This window comes from Lacerta agilis, chromosome 4, assembly GCF_009819535.1.
Source record: "Lacerta agilis isolate rLacAgi1 chromosome 4, rLacAgi1.pri, whole genome shotgun sequence".
NCBI classification, from domain to species: domain Eukaryota; kingdom Metazoa; phylum Chordata; class Lepidosauria; order Squamata; family Lacertidae; genus Lacerta; species Lacerta agilis.
In genome coordinates this window covers 4,043,815-4,069,524 of record NC_046315.1, presented here as the reverse complement: position 1 = coordinate 4,069,524, position 25,710 = coordinate 4,043,815, and the positions used below count along the sequence as shown (strand labels likewise).

General features: G+C 49.1%; 1 protein-coding gene across 1 annotated transcript in view; it reads right to left on the bottom strand.

Annotated features, from left to right (window-relative positions):
• The window catches only part of PDE2A (phosphodiesterase 2A), a 269,257-nt gene that overhangs the window by 35,903 nt on the left and 207,644 nt on the right, over nucleotides 1-25,710 (bottom strand). Inside the window, 10 exon segments of the mRNA XM_033145916.1 lie at nucleotides 1,058-1,121; nucleotides 1,908-1,947; nucleotides 7,985-8,096; nucleotides 8,655-8,785; nucleotides 13,325-13,393; nucleotides 16,714-16,755; nucleotides 18,635-18,709; nucleotides 19,111-19,163; nucleotides 20,327-20,486; nucleotides 21,861-21,920. Coding sequence (XP_033001807.1) covers nucleotides 1,058-1,121; nucleotides 1,908-1,947; nucleotides 7,985-8,096; nucleotides 8,655-8,785; nucleotides 13,325-13,393; nucleotides 16,714-16,755; nucleotides 18,635-18,709; nucleotides 19,111-19,163; nucleotides 20,327-20,486; nucleotides 21,861-21,920 — 806 coding nt within the window.

Below are 25,710 nucleotides of genomic sequence, written 5' to 3'. Positions count from 1 at the left end.
GTCCGCTTCTCTGGAGCAGCAGAAAACAACCTTTCACCCTCCTCTATATGACATCCTTTTATATATTTGAACATGGCTATCATATCACCCCTTAACCTTCTCTTCTCCAGGCTAAACATACCCAGCTCCCCTAAGCCGTTCTTCATAAGGCATCGTTTCCAGGCCTTTGGCCATTTTGGTTGCCCTCCTCTGGACACGTTCCAGCTTGTCAGTATCCTTCTTGAACTGTGGTGCCCAGAACTGGACACAGTATTCTAGGTGAGGTCTGACCAGAGCGGAATATAGTGGTACTATTACTTCCCTTGATCTAGACGCTATACTCCTATTGATGCAGCCCAGAATTGCATTGGCTTTTTTAGCTGCTGCATCACACTGTTGACTCATGTCAAGTTTATGGTCTACCAAGACTCCTAGATCCTTTTCACATGTACTGCTCTCAAGCCAGGTGTCACCCATCCTGTATTTGTGCCTTTCATTTTTTTTGCCCAAGTGTAGTACTTTACATTTCTCCCTGTTAAAATTTATCTTGTTTGCTTTGGCCCAGTTCTCTAATCTGTTAAGGTCATTTTGAAGTGTGATCCTGTCCTCTGGGGTATTAGCCACCCCTCCCAATTTGGTGTCATCTGCAAACTTGATCAGGATGCCCTCAATCAAGCCCATCATCCAAGTCATTGATGAAGATGTTGAATAAGACTGGGCCCAAGACAGAACCCTGTGGCACCCCACTAGTCACTTCTCTCCAGGATGAAGAGGAGCCATTGATGAGAACCCTTTGGGTTCGGTCAGCCAGCCAGTTACAAATCCGCTGAACGGTAGCACACAGCTAAATTCAGAAATGATATGCGGGTGTGTCCTGCTGTTCCCACACCATGTTGGAGGCAATTTTCTGGGGTGTGTGTGGGTGTGTGTCTGTTCTAAATATACCGACCCATGAAAAGACCCGCCTGGGACCCAATCCCTTGGCCAGAGGGTCTGGTGTCTCAGGGCGGGGGCTTTCTTTCAGGAATGCCAGCCCCCTGGCTTCACGTTCCACCAGAGCAGGTGGAGGGAGACTCACATTTCGGCGTTGCTGAGATTCCGGGCTTCGGTGATGATCTCTTGCAGCAGCACCGAGACGTCATCTGCGAAGGGTCAGAGAAGCAGACGGTTAGGAGACTCAAAGGCCGCCGAGCCGCTTGGGGAGGATTATTCTTATTACTGGTTACAGCGAATTTTAATTCTATCCCCGCCGGGACTCCAGGAGGGTTGTAGAAATTAAGAGCAAGTTGGAATACGAAAAGCTGGAAACATATTGAAGATGATTGTCGAAAAAGAACTGGGCTGCAATAGAGCTAAAGCAATAGGAAGCGGAAGGGGAGGCCATTTATGGGTGGGTTTCCTTTGCTGTGTTATTGTATCGTGAGTGGAATAGTGTTGTGTAAGGTACGTTTATATTGCAATGTAGCCGAAGCAAAATTCCAAGTATGTTGGTACTTGGCCAATAAAATTATTCCCATTCCTGTTCCTATTGCCTGCAGCCCCCTTTCCTTTCAATTTATTTAATATTATCACATTTAGACTCCACCTGTTCCTCCAAGAAGCTCAAGGCAGCATGCAAGATTCCCCCATTTTACCCTCCCGACAACCCTGTGAGGTAGGAACGGTGGATGACTCAAGGTCACCTGCTGAGGTTAACAGATAAGCGATTGCCTGACATGGTCTATCGAAAATGTTCCTCGTTGAATATCCTGACTGCGGTGGCACACTGAGGCCTTTTCGGAAGGTTGATCTCAGGCCCTTCGGGATTTCATTGCGAAGCTTCCCCATTGTTTCTCGTTGTCGTTGCCATTATTCCCATTTTACAGATGGGGGCTGAGTCCCAAGGCTACTCAATGCCACTGGGGGCAGCTATGAATGAGGGTACCTACCGAGGTGCGTGAAGAGATTCTTGGCTACTTGCAGAAGAGCCTGGGGGGAGATGAGAGAGAGAGAGAGAAGGAGAGAGAGATGAAAGGTATCAATCTCGCTCCTTAATTCTGAAATCAAAGCAGGTGATTCCTCCCCCCCCCCCTTCGTGATTCATAGGACACAACATTGGTCCTGCCCACCTAGCAGTTCGAAAGCACGTCAAAGTGCAAGTAGATAAATAGGTACCGCTCCGGCGGGAAGGTAAACGGCGTTTCCGTGCGCTGCTCTGGTTCGCCAGAAGCGGCTTATTCCTGCTGGCCACATGACCCAGAAGCTGTACGCCGGCTCCCTCGGCCAGTTAAAGCGAGATGAGCGCCGCAACCCCATAGCCGTCTGTGACTGGACCTACTGGTCAGGGGTCCCTTTACCTTTTCCTGGCTACCAGAGTTGCTGGGAAGAGGAGTATAAAAGACCCCACCCAACCGTCTTTGGGACTCCTTTCCAGATCTGTGTGGGGTTTACTCCTGAGCCCTTTGTTCTCCCGGAGATGTTCCTCAAGGCAGAAGACATTTAGGACCAGAGTTTTCCTTCTCCTAGATGGGCTCCCTTCCAGGTGGATGAGCCCCACCTGCCCCCCACTTCTCTGTACAGCACTTGCAGAAACAGCTTTCTTGGCCATTAGACTCACGCTTGGTCTTGTCCCATCAACCTGCAAGAGCCTGTCTCCGCATGCAGGGGAGGTCCCTAACTCCCTGAGGGTTAGAGACCCACCGGCTGCCTTCACCTGGTTTAGCCGGCCAGCAGAAGCCCGTTTCCAAGCATATGGACGCAGTCGCCTGCTGAGAGCTTCTAGGAGCCACAGGGGAGAGCTGAGTTCAGGATAGGAACCAAAGGTGGACAAGCCACCCCAGAAGGAACACAACGGTTTTTTAAAACTATCAAGCGGTGCAACAATGAAACAATCAATCAAACAAACAAACAAATCCTTCCACGCCAAATCAATTTCAAGGTATTAGCAATAAACCGGCTTTGCGATTTATTTCCCTGCAGCGCCCGCTGGTGCCACAAGAGGGTGCTCTTTGCACGCAGCTGGCTCAGAAACATTTTAAAGTTGAGAAAGCAGTCCTTTAATATTTTCCTTGATTTTCGCCACCTGTCTGCTCACCTGAGGAGCTCCAAGTGACAGTTCATGGCTGCCCTCCGCCCCTCGCTTTATCCCCACAACAACCCTGCGAGGTAGGTTGGAGGCAGTGACTGGCCCAGGGCCACGCCTAATGAGCTTCACGGCCGAGTTGGGGAGTGATTCGAACCCAGATCTCTCCCTGGTGCACTCTAACCACTGCACCGCCACCGGACCAACCAGCTGCCGTCCCCTGTTCACCCAATTCATGACTTTTGCTCTCTGGGGAGTTGGACAACTACTCAGGTGTTTGGGGGTGGGTGGGAAGGGGGTGGGAATGATGCAGAGCCAAAGACTTGGTTACATTTGAAGACCCTGCTGGATCAGGCCCATGCGCCCCCCCCCAGTCCAGTTCTCACAAATGGTCAACCAGAAAACATGCAAGCAGGATTCGAACACAAGAGACCACAGGTTTCCAGCAACCTCCACAGCAGAGCCATTTTGGTTAGTAGCCCCCAATAGCCATCTCCACTTTGTGTATTTTTTTTTGGGGGGGGGGCTCTGTTCCAGCAATAAGATTATTCTTTCCCTCTCGACAAGACCTTGACCAACTATAAAGAGATAAGTGCTTGTCAGCTGAGGTACGGAGATCAGGGCACCCTGGGGCTTAGATCTTGCATCTCAGGGTGTTTTTGTTGTTGTTGTTCAGTCGTTCAGTCGTGTCCGACTCTTCGTGACCCCATGGACCAGAACACGCCAGGCACGCCTATCCTTCACTGCCTCTCGCAGTTTGGCCAAACTCATGTTAGTAGCTTCGAGAACACTGTCCAACCATCTCGTCCTCTGTCGTCCCCTTCTCCTTGTGCCCTCCATCTTTCCCAACATCAGGGTCTTTTCCAGGGAGTCTTCTCTTCTCATGAGGTGGCCAAAGGACTGGAGCCTCAACTTCAGGATCTGTCCTTCCAGTGAGCACTCAGGGCTGATTTCTTTGAGAATGGATAGGTTTGACCTTCTTGCAGTCCATGGGACTCTCAAGAGTCTCCTCCAGCACCATAATTCAAAAGCATCAATTCTACGGCGATCAGCCTTCTTTATGGTTCAGCTCTCACTTCCGTACATTACTACTGGGAAAACCATAGCTTTAACTATACGGACCTTTGTCGGCAAGGTGATGTCTCTGCTTTTTAAGATGCTGTCTAGGTTTGTCATTGCTTTTCTCCCAAGAAGCAGGCGTCTTCTAATTTCGTGACTGCTGTCACCATCTGCAGTGATCATGGAACCCAAGAAAGTGAAATCTCTCACTGCCTCCATTTCTTCCCATCTCAGGGCAACTGAGCAAAAATCTAAACAGCAATTATTTAATCAAAGAATGGTAGAGTTGGAAGAGACCAGGAGGGTCATCGAGTCCAGGCCCCTGCAACGCAGGAATCTTTCGCCCAACGTGGGGGCTCGAACTCACGAACCTGAGACGCTCTACCAACCGAGCTAGCCTTCAACACCTCATTAAATTTGGGTGGTTACATTTTGTAAATCGTTTTGGCATTGCAATCTTCGACGCGTCTGCTCGTCCAGCGGAGGCAAGGAGGTACAGGATTGCAGTGTGAGAAAATGACTAGGGGAAAAGGCTAAGATCCAGAGCTCCTCCTGCACCCTTGCAATGCCGACTAAAAGCAAGGAAGAACCTGTTAAGCACAAGAGCTGTTTGATGGAGGGAACAGGCTTCCTTGGAAGATGGTGGACTTGTGGGATGTGATCCGTGAGAGGCAGACAAGTCCAACATTCCTTGTAATGCTAGAGAAGACATGGAATCATAGAATCCTAGAGTTGGAAGAGACCCCAAGGGCCATCCAGTCCAACCCCCTGCCAAGCAGGAAACACCATCAAAGCATTCCTGACAGGTGGCTGTCAAGCCTCCGCTTAAAGACCTCCAAAGAAGGAGACTCCACCACACTCCTTGGCAGCAAATTCCACTGTCCAACAGCTCTTACTGTCAGGAAGTTCTTCCTAATGTTTAGGTGGAATCTTCTTTCTTGTAAGTTTGAATCCATTGCCCCATGTCCGCTTCTCTGGAGCAGCAGAAAACAACCTTTGTCCCTCCTCTATATGACACCCTTTTATATATTTGAACATGGCTATCATATCACCCCTTAACCTTCTCTTCTCCAGGCTAAACATACCCAGCTCCCTAAGCCATTCCTCATAAGGCATCGTTTCCAGGCCTTGGACCATTTTGGTTGCCCTCCTCTGGACACCTTCCAGCTTGTCAGTATCCTTCTTGAACTGGGGTGCCCAGAACTGCACACAGTATTCCAGGTGAGGTCTGACCAGATACAGTGGTACTATTACTTCCCTTGATCTAGACGCTATACTCCTCTTGATGCAGCCCAGAATTGCATTGGCTTTTTGAGCTGCTGCATCACACTGTTGACTCATGTCAAGTTTGTGGTCTACCAAGACTCCTAGATCCTTTTCACATGTACTGCTCTCAAGCCAGGTGTCACCCATCCTGTATTTGTGCCTTTCATTTTATTTTTTTTTGCCCAAGTGTAGTACTTTACATGCAAGGGAATGTTTGGTCCTGCCAGTCGAAACTTCCTGTTCCTCCTGGATGGAGCATCCTTCCTTTTGCATGTGAAAGAAGGTGGGCGGGACCTAACCTGTCAGGTAACAAAAGGACGAGTCACGCAGCACACCTCTCTCTTTTTTACTTCCTTCTTCATTTGACTAGCTTTTAGCTAGGACTTCTCTGCCAACTCTCAGCTAGCAGAAGCACTGGGATTATTCCCCCATATGGGGTAGATCCACATCTACATATTTCTAACTAAGTCTGCCTTCAGGGATCCCACTGTGAACTGATGTGAGTAAACTTCTTTTATTGACTTTGAATAAGATTGTGGCTTCTTTATTCTTTAGAGAGGGATTCAAGGGAACTTACCAGGAGCGTACAATTCAATCTGACACAAACTGAACTGTATAATAGTGAGAGGCTCACATGAGCCTGCAACCAGCTTTCTGCTGTGCATGTGAAAAGGCGAATGTAACTCTGCTAAGTAAAGGAACTTGCTAGTGCAAAGTAGGAAGGTTATAAATAAACAATATATCCTCTCCTGCCACCCTGAACATTCCCACAGGACTCTCTTTCATTGGAGCTCTTAAGCAGAGGTTGGGGTTTTATCTGTCAGCGATTCTTTAGCTGTGATTCCTGCACCACAGGGGGCAGGGCTAGATGACCCTTGGGGTCCCCTCCAACTCGACAACGCCGTGATTCTATTAAAAGTTGAAACAGGAGAAGCCAGACTGGACCAAGGACATGGATGGGTCGGACTCTTGTTGTTGTTTTCTATCTATTTTGTCTGCATGCTATATTGCCAAATGAATGGATAGCTCCGTTGGTTACAGCGTGGTGCTGATAACGCCAAGGTTGCAGGTTCGATCTCCGTCTGGGGCAGCTGCATCTTCCTGCATTGCAGGGGGTTGGACTAGATGACTTCTGGGGGGCCCCTTCCAGCTCTGCAATTCTGTGTTTCCATGTCCTTGCTGTATATATGCTCCTTTGAGCCTAACTTGGAAAAACTTCCAAACAAGAGGTTTCCAAACAGAGGTTTAGCTGTGATTCGGGCATTGCAGGGGGTTGGACTAGATGACTTCTGGGGGGCCCCTTCCAGCTCTGAGGTTCTAGGATTCCTGAATTCCTGCCCCCTCTTCTGCAGCAGCCTCTGGGGCTCTTTTGATCTCAGCTTGCTTCCCGGAACCTGCTTCCGTCCTTCCCTTTAATATCGTCACCCGGATGGCACTAATGAGGCCGGGGGCCTTTGAGAAGGCGACCGCCTGCGTCCCTCTTGCTGGTTGAGCTGAGAGGCTGCTCTGTGGGCTGCCCAGGAGTTTGCAGAGAGCACCCCTGCTGAGCTTTTTCTGCTGCTTCTAGAGTCAGAAGGCCAGCGGGTGGGGAAAAGGAGACCGGCAGGATTTACAAGAGCTTCAGTCGGCAGGTCAGAAACTTTGCACGGCTCCGGCAAAGGAAAGTCCCCTCCCCATGCCAGGCGGGCGTTTGGAAGCAGGACCAAGGAAGGTGAAATTTCAAGGGTTGGGGGGCAGACGAGAGTTCTCTAAAGAGAGAGACGTTCAGAAAAGGGCAACCTTTTTTGACACTGTAACCCCGGGGTCAGCAAACTTTTTCATCAGGGGGCCGGTCCACTGTCCCTCAGACCTTGTGGGGGGCCGGGCTAGATTTTGAAAAATATAAATACCCTTCAAGCCGGTCCCGCAGCCGCCTTCGGACCTAGAGGAGGAACGCGCTCTGCATGCGCTCAGGAGTGCGGCTCGGCGGTGCCCGCTCACCGGCATTGTTGACGGGCAGCAGCCACTCCATCGGCCCATCCCCGCGGAGTTCCCGGTGGCATGCACCACGAGCTGCGGCCCGTCGTCCAACGCCAGGTCGGCGGGCAGGCCGTGCATGCGGAGTGCCAGGCAGACGGCACACAGCTCGCCCTCCAGCTGCTCCAGTGCAGCCACTGAGTGCGTCACCAGCAGCAGCGCCGGGCCGGTTGCCAGGGGCGGGGCCAGCAGACGTGCCAAACTCTGGCTGAAGCCCTGCGACGCGCCCGTCACGATGCCCATGGCTGCAGGAGCTTTCTGCAGCCAATCCGAAGCTGTGCCAGCGTTGGCGCCCGCCCAGAAGTCGTGCCAGCGTCGCGGAAGTCAGTCCCCGCGTGGCGAGGTGTCTGCAGCGCACGGGGACTGACTGAGCGGGTGGCAGGATTTACGAGCCTGGGGGGGGCACACCTTGGTTTGCCGACCCCTCCTGTAACCGCTACACCGCACTGCCCTGCCGTATCAACAAACTACAGTGCCTTTGTAACGGTTAAACTGATGCAGTCGCGTTGTCTGGAGATGCACTTGGGAGATGCAGAGCTTCAGACCCACCTCTCCAGCGCTGCCCTAGAGGACACCAGGTGTGCCTGCCTGTCGGCCCCTCACCTGACACTCGCATTTGAGTTTCTGCTCCTTCTGGAAGGCCAGTGTGCTGGTCAGCACCGTGGAGGTGTAGCAGAAGCAGTGCTGGATCTTGTGCTCGTCCGTTTCTGTGTAGCTACAGGGAGGATTGGGGGGGGGGAAGAACAGCAACCGTGTTAATTCTGAACTGCGGAACTACCCGCCACTGGAGTCGCATTTGCCACCATCCCTCCCCACTTCCGTAGCAACTTGCCATAGAAAGAAATTTTCATGGCGCTTTTGTGGAAGTCCCCCCCCCCCCACACAAGAAAACAGCAACCGGGGCATATCAGTTATGGTTTATGGTTTTGTTGAAAAATATATTCCTGGCAGGAAGGGGGTCTAGACTGAGAGACCATCAAAAAAAGGAAGAATTGACAATGTTATAAAGTTACTATAGTTAATTAGAAATGTATGCAGAAGAGAGGACGTGAGGAGGTCCCAAAATAACGTCATTAATAAGACAAGAATAGATAATTAAGTGTTATGTTTTTTGTATTTTTGTAGTATTGTAGTTTTGTTGTAGTGTTTTGTGTATTTTGTTATTTTTGTGAAAAAGTAATAAATTCTTATTAAAAAAAAGAGATAGAGAGAGACCATCAAACTTTGCAGGGGAGTATTCTTGGCATTTGCAGGGGAGAATTCTCGAACTCACCACTCTCCGCCGATCTTGTTGAAAGCACAGGCCAACGCCACCACTTGAGAAGTGGCTCTGCTGATCACCGGGACGCATAGCATGGCGGTCACCTCAAATCCCAACATGCTGTTCAACTGCTTATGCTCCTCCTGGCGGGGAGAGACAGGGGCTGGTCATCCGGGGGACCAGGTTCGTCTGTGGTTTGGTTGGTGGGTTGGGGCGGCTCCATCTCGAGGGTTGAAACATCAGAAACACCACAGACCCTGAGATATCAGGGTCCAAACCTGAGACCTGGGGAACCCCCCTAGCATACCCTCCAACATCTCTCAGATAAATAATAATAATAATAATAATAATAATAATAATAATAATAATATTTATTATTTGTACCCCGCCCCTCTGGCTGGATTTCCCCAGCCACTCTGGGTGGCTTCCAACAAAAATCAAAATACATTAAAATATCACACATTAAAATCTTCCCTAAACAGGGCTGCCTTCAGATGTCCTCTAAATGTCTGGTAGTTGTCTATCTCTCTGACACCTGATGGGAGGGAGTTCCACAGGGAGGGAGCCACTACCGAGAAGGCCCTCTGCCTGGTTCCCTGTAGTTTTGCTTCTCGCAGTGAGGGAACCGACAGAAGGCCCTCGGCGCTGGATCTCAGTGTCTGGGCTGAATGATGGGGATGGAGACGCTCCTTCAGGCATACAGGACAAGAGGCCGTTTAGGGCTTTAAAGGTCAGCACCAACACTTTTGAATTGTGCTCGGAAACGTACTGGGAGCCAATGTAGATCTCTCAGGACCGGTGTTATGTGGTCCCGGCGGCCACTCCCAGTCACCAGTCTAGCTGCAGCATTCTGGATTAATTGCAGTTTCCGGGTCACCTTCAAAGGTAGCCCCACATAGAGCGCATGGCAGTAGTCCAAGCGGGAGATAACCAGAGCATGCACCACTCTGGCGAGACAGTCTGCGGGCAGGTAGGGTCTCATCCTGCATACCAGATGGAGCTGGTAGACAGCCGCCCTGGGCACAGAATTAACCTGCGCCTCCATGGACAGCTGTGAGTCCAAAATGACTCCCAGGCCGCACACCTGGTCCTTCAGGGGCACAGTTACCCCATTCAGGACCAGGGAATTAACCTGTGTCTCCATGGACAGCTGTGAGTCCAAAATGCAGGGATATGGTTGCTGTATTTCAGAAAGTGAAAATTCGTACACAAAAGTTATTGAGCATCTTGGGGGGGGGGGTTGACAAAGTTGTTTTGTTTTTAAAAACTATTTTAAAGGAAATTCGCCCCAAAATCAACACTTCTGACATGTGGGATGTAAAACGCAGGAGCAGTCAAACACAACATTGCAAGAGTGGACATAGAAGGGGAACTCTAGGCCAGCCAGTCGGAACTCGCTGTTTCTCCTGGGCTGGGATGGACTTCCTCTGTGTAACTGGAGATGGGTGTGGTCTCACCTGGGCAGGTAAACAAAATCACAGAGACCAGACTCCATCTTCCTTTTTTGGACCACACTCTCAAAGAAGCGAAATCGCTAGCCAAGAGAACAAACAAAGGAACTGTTTCCCCTTATGGAACAGTCTCCTGAGTAAATGTAACTTTTACTAAGTTTAAGTCTGCCGTCTGGGATCCAATTGTGAACAGATGATTTCTCGTGAGTAAATGCTTTTATACTTTCATAGAAGACTGTGTAATGTCTTATTTTGAGAGGGATTAAAGGGGGAAATACCTGGACATTCATTACAGAGGTTTTAACGAACCTGAGCAAGCTATTTGCTGCGTGTGTGTTTAAAAAGGGGAATGAGAACTCTGCTAATTTCTGGGACTTGTAAACACAAGTTGGAATAGGATATCTTAAACAATATATCCTCTCCAGTACCCCAAAACATTCCCACATGACATGGGTTCCCATATGCCCAGGTTTTCCTGGGCATTTTACCGATGCAGTTTTACCTTGGAAGTCAAACGGAATCCGTTCCGGAAGTCCGTTTGACTTCCAAAACATTTGGAAACCAAAGCGCGGCTTCTGATTGGCTGCAGGAGTCTTCCGCAGCCAATCGGAAGCCCCGTCGGATGTTCAGCTTCCAAAAATAGTTCGCAAACCGGAACAGTCACTTCTGAGTTTGCGACTCTCGGGAGCCAAAACGTTCGGGAACTAAGCTGTTCCAAAACCATGGTACGATTGTATTTGGAAATCCTGCTATTTCCGACGGATGAACCCTGGTGATGTCTGGAAAATCCCAGACATTTCTGGGACATGTTTCACTCCCCTCCTCCAACTGGCCCTCCTCGGCGCCCATTTTTTGTGTGTGTCCCCCACAGAGCATTTCCTATCAGAAGGAGGACGAGTGTTGCCACCACTTCACCAATGGGGCACAGCAAAGACTTACTCCAACGCCTGAGAAAACCCCTCAACCCTGATTTTATTTTGTAATGAGGAGGCCACGGAGGGGCAACGGGGTGCCCCCTCACTGCCACCGCTCGGGACGAGTGCCGGATCATCCTCCTTCCTGAGCTCAGCGGGGAATATACGGACACATCAAACCAGGAGCCGGGATGGCTTTCGTAACTCCGGGACTGTCCCTGGGAAATTGGGACACTTGGAGGGTATGCCCTGGTGATGTCACATGGGAAGCCCCTGGTGATGCCACGCGACAGGCCCTGGAGACGGACGTTAATTGGGAGAGGGGAGAAGGCCAACCTCCCAGAGGGCCTATGATATAAGAATGTGAGAAAAGCCTGCCGGATCAGGCCAGTGGCTCGTCTTCTTCCCACAGTGGCAAACCAGATTCCTGTGCAGAACCCACAAGCAGGAGCAGATCACAGGAGCACCTTGTGGGAATGTTTAGGGATGCAGGAGAGGTTATATTGTTTAAGATATCCTATTCCAACTTGCCTGGTTGTCTTTGTCCATGGAGAATTATAATAGGTGCTGGAGGAGACTCTGGAGAGTCCCATGGACTGCAAGAAGATCAAACCTCTCCATTCTGAAGGAAATCAGCCCTGAGTGCTCACTAGAAGGACAGATCCTGAAGTTGAGGCTCCAGTACTTTGGCCACCTCATGAGAAGAGAAGACTCCCTGCAAAAAACCCTGATGTTGGGAAAGATGGAGGGCACAAGGAGAAGGGGACGACAGAGGACGAGATGGTTGGACAGTGTTCTCGAAGCTACCAACATGAGTCTGACCAAACTGCGGGAGGCAGTGAAAGATAGGCGTGCCTGGCGTGCTCTGGTCCATGGGGTCACGAAGAGTCGGACATGACTGAACACAACAAAATTCCAACTTGTGCTAACAAGTCCCAGAACTTAGCAGAGCTTTCATTCCCCTTTTAAACACACAAAGCGGACAGCTTGCTCAGACTCGCTAGAGTCTCTATAATAATACTGTCCTGGTATTTCCCCCTTTAATCCCTCTCAAAATAAGACACTACGCAGTCTTCTATAAAAGCATATAAAGAATTTACTTACAGACTTCCTGTTCACAATAAGATCTCAGAAGGCAGACTTAAACTTAGTAAAAGTTACATGTGCTTAGGAGACTGTCCCATAAGGGAAAAACAGCTACTTTGTCCAAGAGAGCATCTTAGCGATGTTGCTTCTTTGAGAGCGTCGTCCAAAAGAGAGAAAGATGGTGGCCAGCCTGTGGTTTTGTTTACCTGCCCAGGTGAGGCCACACCCATCTCCAGTTACACAGAGGAAGTCTATCCCAACCCAGGAGAAACAGCGAGTTCCGACTGGCTGGCCTAGAGTTCCCCTTCTATGTCCGCTCTAGCAATGTTGTGTTTGACTGCTCCCGTGTTTCACATCCCACACATCTCTCCCCACACCCTAGCAATTGTTTTTCAGCCTGCAACTCTTCCTCAACCGCGATTCGCTCAGCTCAAACCACTTTGGCTCGATCTGCCTTCTCCATGTACAATTACAGAGCCCTCTTGCGCCCCAGACGTCCTCTGCCTCGGCTAGATTTGTCACGCTCCAGGGTGGACTAATATCGTGTCTTAATCATGCGGCGGCTTGGCTGGACGTAAGGAAATCTGGCGGGTCAGGGGAAGGGCGGCCGGCCTTCTCCCTTTTTCTGCTTTGGCAATCAGCTGCAGCATCGCAAGGCTGGCGTCCCGCGATTTTGTACCAGCCAGAAACGTATTTAACTCCCCGCCCTGCCCTATTTGTTGACTGAAGCACGGATGACAGATCGGCCAAGCAAAAGAGCTTGCCGAGGCGCCACAGGCTGGCGGGGATGGGTTTGATTAAAAGGGGGGGGGGAAACAGAACTAGTTTGCTACCTTGCCAGGCCGCCTAGAGCAGGGGTCCAGTGGCGTACGGAGCCGCTTTGCCGCCCGGAGCGGGAAACGTGGGAGCGGGGTGCTGCTCCGTAGCACGCATGCGTCTTGATGTCATGATGCGCGCATTACAGAGTGCAGTCCATCTAGGCAGGCTGCGGCAGCCCATCCGTGCAGCGGCTGCCTGCATGTCAACTCGCAAGTGGCGGTTGCTCGCGCCCGGCATCCGGGACGGACTGCGCAAGTGCGTACATGTGCATTCCGTGCGGGATTCTGCACTTGCGCAGTCTGTCCCAGATGCTGGGCGCGAGCGGGGACTCGTAAGCATGGGAGCCCCAGTGACATGCAAGTCACCTACTGAGAAAGCCCAGGGCAGACTCGGCCCCACGGAAAAGACCTACCAAGCTGATGTCCTGCAGGGTGATCGATTTCTTCTCCTCCACAACCTTCCCCAGACGCCCGACCGTTAACTGCATGGGGAAAAGAAAAAGAGAGAGCGATGGGAAAGAGGCAAAGGATTTGGAGAATCACAGAATTGCAGAGTAGGAAGGGGAAAGATGGACACTTGGAGTAGGGGTAGGCAACCGAAGGCCCGGGGGCCAGATCCGGCCCAATCGCCTTCTAAATCCGGCCCGCGGACGGTCCGGGAATCAATGTGTTTTTACATGAGTAGAATGTGTCCTTTTATTTAAAATGCATCTCTGGGTTATTTGTGGGGCCTGCCTGGTGTTGGACATCCGTATTTTTCGCTCCATAAGACACACTTTTTTCCTCCTGAATAGTAAGGGGAAATGTCTGTGCGTCTTATGAAGAGGATGCATGGTCCCTGTAGCTGAATTGCCTAGGGGCCAAAAGCAGATCGTGCTCTTTTTTTTTTTTACAAAGAGAGAAGGGGGTGTTGAAAGGAAGCCGCTGAACAACTGTTCAGCAAGTGATGGGGAGAGAGATAAGGCTTCCTTTCCAGCCCCGCCCCCTTGCCCAGGCCTCCATTGTTGAATGCAGAGGGAGGCTGTTTGTTTCTCCAGCGACATGGGACTGGCTGATTAGATTATCTGTCTGGAAACTGTAGAAATGGCTGTAGGACTAGAAGCTGCAGAACTGTGAGTTGAACCCCATAAAAGGGGGCTTTTCCTCTTTGAAAAAGAAGCTGCACCACTTTCAGTTGATCCTCCAAAAAGCAGGGCTTTTCTCTTTGCAAAAAAAGCTGCACCAGTTTCAGCTGATCCTCCAAAAAGCAGGGCTTTTCCCTTTGTAAAAAAAGCTGCACCACTTTCAGCTGATCCTCAAACAAGCAGGGCTTTTCCCTTTGCAAAAAAAGCTGCAGCAGTTTCAGCTGATCCTCCAAAAAGCAGGGCTTTTCCCTTTGTAAAAAAAGCTGCACCACTTTCAGCTGATCCTCAAAAAAGCAGGGCTTTTCCCTTTGCAAAAAAAGCTGCAGCAGTTTCAGCTGATCCTCCAAAAAGCAGGGCTTTTCCCTTTGCAAAAAAAGCTGCACCACTTTCAGCTGATCCTCAAAAAACAGGGCTTTTCCCTTTGCAAAAAAAGCTGCACCACTTTCAGCTGATCCTCAAAAAAACAGCGAGGGCTCCTTTTTTAATATTTTTTTTTATCTATGTCATTTTAAATTAAATAAAAAATAAAAAATCCCTTCCAGTAGCACCTTAGAGACCAACTAAGTTTGTTCTTGGTATGAGCTTTCGTGTGCATGTACACTTCTTCAGATACACTGAAACAGAAGTCACCAGACCCTTATATATAGTGAGAGAGTGGGGAGGGGTATTACTCAGAAGGGTGGTGGGAATGGGGGATCGGCTGATGGGGGTGGGAAACCTGCTGACGACTCTTAACGACTGCAATTGGTCTTACAGGAAAAAGCAAGGGGTGAGATGGCTAAAGATAGCTTTGTCGTGTATAATGAGACAAGAATCCAATGTCTCTATTCAGACCAGGTCTCTCCATGGTTTTAAGTTTGGTAATGAGGTGCAATTCAGCCACTTCTCTTTCCAGTCTATTTCTGAAATTCCTTTGTATTAAGACAGCTACTTTGAGATCTTGTATAGAATGTCCTGGGAGAGTGAAGTGTTCTCCTACTGGTTTCTTTGTCTTGTGATTCCTGATATCAGATTTATGTCCATTTATCCTTTGGCGGAGGGTTTGGCCTGTTTGTCCAATATAGAGAGCTGAAGGGCACTGTTGGCATTTGATTGCATACACAATGTTGGAAGATGAGCAATTAAATAGTCCTGAGATGCTATGTTTGATGTTGTTGGGGCCAGTAATGGTGTTGTCCGGGTTTATGTGGAAGCAAAGTTGGCATCTGGGTTTATTGCAGGCTCTGGTACCAGTGTCCATGTTGAGTCCTGTTGTTGTATTATTGTGGGTGAGGAGCTGTTTGAGATTGGGTGGCTGTCCATAGTTATTGATATTAATGTTGTATTTTTAGTTTTAATTTTTATGATTTATGGGGAAATTGTTTTCCATTTGGCTAATAATAATAATAATAATAATAATAATAATAATAATAATAATAATAATAATAAATTATTAATAAATAATAAATACAGTAAATGAACAAAAGTACAGAGATTTGCAAAATGTTTAGGGGTATGTGGACCCCTGCATCCCCCCGGAAAAAGCACTAATCTATATATATATAAATGTTCCCATTGTGTGTACGCTGGAAACCTATGTAACTTGACCATCAAGGAAGGATCTGGCATAATAAAAATTCAAAAAAACCACACCTGTCATGCCTAAAATATAGAACAAAGGCAAAAAAGTGGCACGCCTATTATACCTCACCAGCAAAAGGAATGAAGACTCCAACAGCATCCAATAGAAAGGTGGATCGCCCGTCGACATCATCAGACCTGGCCAGAGCAACAATGCCTGTGCCCTCACCTAAAATGGCTGCCACAGCTTCGCATGCGCTGAGAAAAAAAAAACACGGAGCAGGAGGCATGCCTGAGAGGTCGCACTGAGTAAGACCAGCTCTGAGGGGATTGTGTCGCTGGGGTGCGTGATTTTGGGACTGGGTAATTTTGGAACTGGTGTGGGGGAGAATGCTCTTTAAGGTCACCAGTGCCCTCAACAAAAATGGCCACCGCAGCTTTGCATGCGCCCCCCCCAAAAAAGACGGAGCAGGAGACATGCCTGAGAGGTCGCACTGAGTAAGACCGGCTCTGAGGGGATTGTGTCACTGGGGTGCATAATTTTGGGACTAGGGTGGGGGAGAATGCTCTTTAAGGTCCCCAGTGCCCTCACTTAAAATGGCCGCCATGCTGTTTTTACATGAGTAGAATGTGTTCTTTTTATGTAATGGGAATCGGTGTGGTTTTACATGAGTAGAATGTGTCCTTTTATTTAAAATGCATCTCTGGGTTTTTTGTGGGGCATATGAATTAGTTCATTTCCCTCCCCAAAAAAATATAGTCCGGCCTACCACATGGTCTGAGGGAAAGTGGACCGGCCCACAGCTAAAAAAGGTTGCTGACCCCTGCTGTAAAGGGACAGGGAAGAATGAAAACAGGAGCTTCCAGAATACTCTTGGGGTCAGGAGAATTTTAAAAAACAAAAAAAAACAACAAAAAAACCAAAAAAATAAATAAAAACCCAAAGCAACACGTGTCCGGGCCAACTAGTAGTACAAATCTCTGCACTTTTGTCCATTTACTGTATTTATTTCCCATGAAAAATTGTGATTTTCTTGAGTCAAAATGAGAGTACCCCTAAACATATTTTTTTTAAAGAAAAAAAGCACTGATGATGATGATGATAATGATCCACTCACAGGGAAGCTGATCTCTTCCTCCAGCACTTTGTCTCCAACGACCTGCAAGAAACAAGAAAAAAGGGGTGTGGGAAACAGGAAGGAATCAGAGGATTTCCCACCCTCAAAGAAGCAGCGGCATTTAAATCTCGGATGCTGGAAGAGCCGCAGATCGTTTCTTAAGGCTTGCAGGCCACCATCTCACCAAATGGTCGGCTGGGTGGAAAGGAGCGGAAATCACTTGAAATATTGTCCACCAGTGGGTACTGCAACAAAATGTTGCAGCGTACAGTGATACCGTCCAACTGCTCCATTCTGACAGCTCCCCTGTGTTCAGCTGTCACTGGTGTGATTTTGGGGTTCCCCTCTTAATTTCCCCCACCCCAATTTTTGGCACATCTGAAAATCTCATTTCCCGGTACTGCCCCCTTTTCTGCATAGGTTATCCATTTTTGGCTACATAAGCAATGGCGCCTGATCACCAGAAACAGAGGGGATAGAATATACTGTTTTAGGTTTTTAAGAGGGGGTCAGTCTTGGATAATGCGCCGAGTCCCTTCCGATTTCGGGGGTCCTGTACCCAGTGAGGGATAAAATCTAATGGAAGAGGTGGCTGTAATGGTTGGACAAATTCTTCGTAACACAATGACCTTAGGGAGGAAGAAGGAGTTCCATAAATTCATCCCCAGTACCCCCCACCCTAAAAAAGGCATTATTCAGAACAGGAGTTTGCATGACTCACTAAGACAGGGGTCCCCAAACTAAGGCCTGGGGGCAGGGGCGTAGCAAGGTAAATTTTTGTCAACCCCCCCCCCCAGAGGCATAGGAAGGTCAGGTGGTACCCGGTGCGGAATATTTCTTGTCAACCCCCCCCCATTGATTCCCCCCCGCAAAAATGGTTTTACATTATTTCATGTTTTCTTACAAATGAAAAATAACAAGTAATAATAATAAAAAACCTTTTATTTATATCCCGCCCTCCCCGGCTGAAGCCGGGCTCAGGGTGGCTAACATCAGATACATAACATTGGTATAAAAATCAAACAATAATTAAATTACCTCCTAAAAACATCTCAAAATCAGATAAAAGTCTAATTAGATGGCTTTCCACAGGGTTAGGGTTGGGAACAGTAAAGTGTTCTCTGAACTGAAATTTCAGCCTTCGCGACATAGGAAAACAGCCAGGTGAACAGCTATTTTGGTGGAGGAGGGTCAAGATATTAACCGACATGCATGGAATTTCATATATAGCTATATAATCCCTAGTATAGTAAGATAAGACCTTCGTAGCAGGCATTTTAAAATAAATAAATTTAAAAAAATTCAAAATTTTATTTTTCAGAAAAAATTGTTCCTTGATAATTTGAAATATGAAATAACGTAAAAACCATTTTTTTGTGGGGCGGGGGTGGGGGGATCAGTGGGGGAGTTGACAAGAAATTTCCCACACTGGGTACCACCTGACCTTCCCATACCGGGGGGAGGGGAGAATGACAAAAAATTATTTGCCCCCGGGTACCAATTTACCTTGCTACACCCCTGTGTAGGGGAATAATCGGGAAGCTTCAGGGCAGTGGTAGGGGAAGCCTCTTCGCCGCCCGGGGAGGCGGAGCAGAGGCACCCCCCTGGGGGCGGGGCATCACGGTGCGTGCGCCGTGACGTCACAACGCACGTCGGATGCACTGCGCATGCCCGGAATTTCTGGGCATGCGTAGTGCATCCGGGCCAGCGCTGCTGCTCGCTCCCACGGCGAGCCGGCTAGCGAGCGGCGGCTTGTGGGGCTGCCCCGTCCGTCCGTAAAGAAGCACGGACGGGGTGCCGGGCGGTGGGGGAGTGGCGGGAGGGGCCGGGGAGTGTCACCCCCCTCCCCTGGAACCCAGGGCAGCCCGCCCACAATGCCCCGCCCTTCCTACGCCACTTCTTCAGGGTCAAAGGCTCCGACCTGGCAGAAAAGCTGGTGGTTGTCTTCGGAAACCAACAGGAGGCAGCAACATGGCGACTGGGTCTCTTGTTTCAGCTGCGAGAGAGGGAGGGAGAAAAGTCAGCCATTCCCAGGAGGGCGAAGCCACCCACATCCCAGACGATCCCAGACCACTCTCCGTAGAATCATGGAATTGGAAGAGACCCAAAGGGGCTTTCTAGTTCTAGTATGACCCACTGCAATGCAGGAAATGAAGGTTGTCACAGCCACAAAAAAGTCATTCCCTTCGCACTTAGCTGGAAACGGCTTCCCAGGTATCTGTGGAAGACAAAATGACAACTCTCCCCCAGCAGGAAATAAGCAACGGCTCTCCTTTTTTTAAGCAGAGGTTGGATGGCCAGCTGTCCTGGATGCTTTAGCTGAGATTCCTGCATTGCAGGGGGCTGGACTGGATGACCCTCGGGGGTCCCAGCTTGTTGAGTCTATTAAATACTCACGTAATTAATAACTTTGAGCTGGAGTGAGGCTGCATCCAAGTCGTACAGTTCGCCTGCAAAAGCAACAGATCGGGGAGCTGTGAGTTCCTGCTACGAGATTAACAAACATAGAATCCTAGAATCCTAGAGTTGGAAGAGACCCAAGGGCCATCCAGTCCAACCCCCTGCCAAGCAGGAAACACCATCCAAGCATTCCTGACAGATGGCTGTCAAGCCTCCGCTTCAAGACCTCCAAAGAAGGAGACTCCACCACACTCCTTGGCAGCAAATTCCACTGCCGAACAGCTCTTACTGCCAGGAAGTTCTTCCTAATGTTTAGGTGGAATCTTCTTTCTTGTAGTTTGAATCCATTGCCCCGTGTCCGCTTCTCTGGAGCAGCAGAAAACAACCTTTCTCCCTCCTCTAGATGACATACTTTTATATATTTGAACATGGCTATCCTATCCCCCCTCAACCTTCTCTTCTCCAGGCTAAACATACCCAGCTCCCTAAGCCATTCCTCATAAGGCATCGTTTCCAGGCCTTGGACCATTTTGGTTGCCCTCCTCTGGACACCTTCCAGCTTGTCAGTATCCTTCTTGAACTGTGGTGCCCAGAACTGGACACAGTATTCCAGGTGAGGTCTGACCAGAGCGGAATACAGTGGTACTATTACTTCCCTTGATCTAGACGCTATACTCCTCTTGATGCAGCCCAGAATTGCATTGGCTTTTTTAGCTGCTGCATCACACTGTTGACTCATGTCAAGTTTGTGGTCTACCAAGACTCCTAGATCCTTTTCACATGTACTGCTCTCAAGCCAGGTGTCACCCATCCTGTATTTGTGCCTTTCATTTTTTTTGCCCAAGTGTAGTACTTTACATGCAAGGGAATGTTTGGTCCAGCCAGTTGAAACTTCCTTGTTCCTCCTGGCTGGAGCATCCTTCCTTTTGCATGTGATAGAAGATGGGCGGGACTTAACCTGTCCAGGTAACAAAAGGACAAGTCACGCAGCACACCTCTCTCTTTTTGACTTCTTTCTTCGTTTGACCAGCTTTTAGCTAGGACTGCTCTGCCAACTCTCAGCTAGCAGAAGCACTGGGATTATCCCCCCATGTGGGGTAGATCCGCATGTACATATTTGTAACTAAGTCTGCCTTCAAGGATCCCACTGTGAACTGATGTGAGTAAACTTCTTCTATTGACTTTGAATTTAGCTGCTGCATCACACCCTTACCGCACAACTGGAGGATCTTGCGGTCCAAGTCGCTGTAGCTGTTCTTGGGAGGCCCCTCGGTTTTCGCTAGAGAATTCTGTGACGAATTGGTGGACAGGCTGACCTGCGGCCAGGGCTGCAGCTTCTGCAGGGCTTGGATGCGCTTGTAGGAGACCAGGATCTGCAAGGAATTGCATTTGCAAACAGGCAAGGGAAATGGATGGAGCAAAGAGCTCTGGGTGGGAAGGACAGAAACTTTGCAGTGGAATGACCCCCCCCACCCCCATTTAAATCGCCCTTCTCCCCTTATCATTATAAATGATCATTATATAAATGATCATTATAAATGGCAGAGTCGTTCGTGACTGGACCTAATGGTCAGGGGTCCCTGTTTGTTGTTGTTTAGTCATTTAGTCGTGTCCGCCTCTTCGTGACCCCATGGACCAGAGCACGCCAGGCACCCCTGTCCTCCACTGCCTCCCGCAGTTTGGCCAAACTCATGTTAGTCGCTTCGAGAACACTGTCCAACCATCTCATCCTCTGTCGTCCCCTTCTCCTTGTGCCCTCCATCTTTCCCAACATCAGGGTCTTTTTCAGGGGGTCTACTCTTCTCATGAGGTGACCAAAGTACTGGAGCCTCAGCTTCAGGATGTGTCCTTCCAGTGAGCACTCAGGGCCTCATTTCCTTAAGAATTTCCCTTTACCTTTAAGAGAGTGGGGCCCTAAGCTATAGCTTATATGTAAATCCGGCACTGAGGTACCTTGATGAGGTTTTTAGGCAGGCTTGAATCCTGCAAACCTCCACCCCCCCTTGGCCCCAGGTTGCAAATGCAGCACTCGTACAACCTCATGGGGGTGTGGAGCTCATCTTTGCTACAGCAGTGCCTTGTCTCTTGAGTGGCAGGTGGGCTCCTCATTATCACGGCATCAAGAAAACGCAGGCAGATGGAGAGGCTTTGAACGCTTCCGTCTCCACAGCAGCCTCCCACCCGCTCCACCTGGCAGGGTTGGCGTTCCCTTGAAACACTCCCGCACAGGTCTCCCTGTGTCAACTATTCTAGTCTCCTGTTGCCGGCTGATTAAGCCGGACGGGGGTTTTCAGATCCGCAAGGCGAGAGAAGGGTTTGTGTGTGGCTAGGGAGGGAATATGCTGGTGACACAACCTTGACGGCAGAAAGTGAGGAGGAATTAAAGAACCTTTTAATGAGGGTGAAAGAGGAGAGCGCAAAATATGGTCTGAAGCTCAACATCCAAAAAACTAAGATCGTGGCCACTGGTCCCATCACCTCCTGGCAAATAGAAGGGGAAGAAATGGAGGCAGTGAGAGATTTTACTTTCTTGGGCTCCGTGATCACTGCAGATGGTGACAGCAGTCACGAAATTAAAAGACGCCTGCTTCTTGGGAGGAAGCAATGACAAACCTAGACAGCATCTTAAAAAGCAGAGACATCACCTTGCCGACAAAGGTCCGTATAGTTAAAGCTATGGTTTTCCCAGTAGTAATGTTACTAATAATAATAATAATAATAATAATAATAATAATAATAGTACTTACGTGCTTCTCTAAAGCGCGAAGGTTCAGCTCATCTGATTCAGAGAGTTGACTGCAGTGTACCTGAAAGGGAGAAGGGAAGAGAGTTAGAGCAATATTTTCCAGGTCAGCTTTCATCAGGAAGAAGTTTCTGACAGTAAGAGTTGTTTGACGGTGGAATGGACTCTCCTTCCTTGGAGGTTTTTAAGCAGAGTTTGGATGGCCATCTGTCTTGGATGCTTCAGCTGAGATTCCTGCATTGCAGGGGGCAGGGGCGTAGCAAGGTAAATTGGTACTCGGGGGCAAAAAAAAAAAAGTTACTCTTCCCCCCCCCCCGGCAGGGGAAGGTCAGGTGGTACCCGGTGCGGAAAATTTCTCATATTTCTCATATCAAAATAACTCATATTTGTTGGAAGATTCGCAACTGATGAAGGAAAGCGCATAGTTGAACTGCGGAACTCCTTCCCACAGGACGGTGACAAGCTCAGGTGGCTTTCAGAGAATCCTAGAATCCTAGAGTTGGAAGAGACCCCAAGGGCCATCCAGTCCAACCCCCTGCCAAGCAGGAAACACCATCAAAGCATTCCTGACAGATGGCTGTCAAGCCTCCGCTTCAAGACCTCCAAAGAAGGAGACTCCACCACACTCCTTGGCAGCAAATTCCACTGTCCAACAGCTCTCACTGTCAGGAAGTTCTTCCTAATATTTAGGTGGAATCTTCTTTCTTGTATTTTGAATCCATTGCCCCGTGTCTGCTTCTCTGGAGCAGCAGAAAACAACCTTTCTCCCTCCTCTAGATGACATCCTTTGATATATTTGAACATGGCTATCCTACCACCTCTTAACCTTCTCTTCTCCAGGCTAAACATACCCAGCTCCCTAAGCCGTTCCTCATAAGGCATCGTTTCCAGGCCTTGGACCATTTTGGTTGCCCTCCTCTGGACACGTTCCAGCTTGTCAGTATCCTTCTTGAACTGTGGTGCCCAGAACTGGACACAGTATTCCAGGTGAGGTCTGACCAGAGCAGAATATAGTGGTACTATTACTTCCCTTGATCTAGACGCTATACTCCTATTGATGCAGCCCAGAATTGCATTGGCTTTTTTAGCTGCTGCATCACACTGTTGACTCATGTCAAGTTTGTGGTCTACCATGACTCCTAGATCCTTTTCACATGTACTGCTCTCAAGCCAGGTGTCACCCATCCTGTGTTTGTGCCTTTCTCTTTTTTTGCCCAAGTGTATTACTTTACATTTCTCCCTGTTAAAATTCACCTTGTTTGCTCTGGCCCAGTTCTCTAATCTGTTAAGGTCATTTTGAAGTGTCATCCTGTCCTCTGGGGTATTCCTCTGGGTGAGTGCCCCCTCTGTCTCCCTGCGCGAGGCGAGCATCCCTCAGCAGAGAGTTAGACACAAATGAGTTGGAGAAAGCAGGGACAGATAACTACAGTCCATGGGAGATAAGGATAATGAGATGCAGAGAAGGGGGGGGAGGGTGCTCCTCGTTCCCCGTGATCCCAAAGCCCTTGCCTCAAGGTCCTTTTGCCTAGTAGAAGCTCCCAGATGCTAGATTTCTCTCTGACTCTTGGAACGAAAGGCCCAAGCCCGCCCACCCGCCCGCCCAGAAAACGGGCTCTTAACAGGGGCTGCAGAGGCGGAGGGGGCCAGCAGTGACACAGGATAGTCCAGAGGTCGGCAAACTAAGGCCCGGGGGGCCAGGTGTGGCCCCTCAGGCTCGTAAATCTGGCCCGCGGACCCTGCCGCCCACTTGGTCAGTCCCCGCACGCTGTGGAGGCTTTGCCTTGCAGGCACTGCGACGCTGGCACGGCTTCTGGACTGGCGGTGACGCTGGCAAGGTTTTGGATTTTTTGTGTTGAATATATGCTATATGGTAATTTAAGGACCTCATAGGTATCTCAGGCCATTTGCACATGCTGCCATGCAACCAGTCCATGCAGAATGTAGGCACCCTATATATAGAAAGGAGCAAACCAGTGATATTTTAGGGAGCAGGCTAGCAGGCGGGGACCATGACTTCCATCATAGGAGCCTACACAACACAAAACAATGTTGCTGTATGTAGGTTTTATTTTATTTGTTGTTTATCTTATTTTTTGGAAATGTACATCTAGTAGTTTTTCCCTTTAAATTTTTGTGGGGGCCCCCAAGAGAGTGGGGCCCTTAGCTAGAGCTTGTTTAGCTTATACGTAAATCTCTCTGTGTGTGTGTGTGCGCGCGCGCACACGTGCAAATTAAACGGTAATGCCCTCTTGCCACTGAATTACACTAAGAATGCTTCCGCAGCGATCCTGGCAATGAATGCACGGCATTCTTCTCTTTCTCCGCTTTCCTCCTTCCATTTGCAGTTCTCCCTAGAAAAGGGCCCCTTTCATAAATCTCCCGTGAATTAGCACCGAGTTCTCACCAGCCTCTCAGAGACCTGAGCCAACCCCACCTAGCCTGGCAGGAACAAAGGCAACACAAGATCTCCCTGCTCTGTAATTCTGACAAGCAAGCTGCTAAAAGAAGGCCCAGATCCTGCAGAAAGGAGCATCGCTCTCCCTCTCAATCAGCCCGGCCACATTCACACCTATTTTCAACGGAGAAATCTTGCAGGGCATATTCATTTCAGACAAGGGTGGTTTGTTTACAGGACCTGAGAAAGCCTTGAGGAATTTTGCATCATGCTCAGTGCAAGAGTCTCCCATCTTCCCCTGACTTCAGAGAGTCCATCTTCTCACAAGTCTCTTAAAATATCCCCCTAAGGTAAAGGGACCCCTGACCATTAGGTCCAGTCGTGTCCAACTCTGGGGTTGCGGCGCTCATCTCGCATTACTGGTCGAGGGAGCCGACGTACAGCTTCTGGGTCATGTGGCCAGCATGACTAAGCCTCTTCTGGCGAACCAGAGCAGCGCACAGAAACGCCGTTTACCTTCCCGCCGGAGCGGTACCTATTTATCTACTTGCACTTTGATGTGCTTTCGAACTGCTAGGTGGGCAGGAGCTGGGACCGAGCAACGGGAGCTCACCCCGTCGCGCGGGGATTCGAACCGCCGACCTTCTGATCGGCAAGCCCTAGGCTCTGTGGCTTAACCCACAGTGCCGCCCGCATTCACACCATACACAATGACGTCAGTTTAAACGGCCATGGCTTCCCCCCGCAAAGAATCCTGGGAGCTGTAGTTTGTTTAGGGTGCTGAGAGTCGCTAAGGGACCCTCAATTCCTCTCCCAGAGCTACAATTCCCAGAATTCCACATGCAGGGGGATGGATAGTTAAACCCAGGCATAGGCAAACTCGGACCTCCAGATGTTTTGGGACTACAACTCCCATCATCCCTGACCACTGGTCCTGTTAGCTAGGGGTGATGGGAGTTGGAGTCCCAAAACATCTGGAGGGCCGTGTTTGCCTATGCCTGGTTAAACCACTCTGGGTAGTTAAAGTTTATACTTCCATCCTTTTGCTACATACTTCATCTTTATTTTAATTTATTTGATTTTATAAAATTTGTACGCCTTTTAATTGTTAAAAAAAAACTCAAAACTGTTTACAAAAAAGATAAAGAGATAAGATTACTGATAAGAGAAGAAAAGAAGAAGAAGAAGAAGAAGAAGAAGAAGAAGAAGAAGAGGAAGAAGAGGAAGAAGAGGAAGAAGAGTTTGGAGCTTTGGAGCTTCTTAACACCTGCCAATTTCTCCCTTTTGTGCTTAGGTAAAGATCCACACACAACTCAGTATTGCTAAAGGAGGGAATGAATTCCTTGTGGGTTCTGCACTAAGGTGTGTGTGTGTGGGGGGGAGCCAGATTCTGAAGCCAAAATCTCTGATTGGCATGAATTAGGTAAATCACTTGACAACAGGCAGAGGGCCTTCTTGG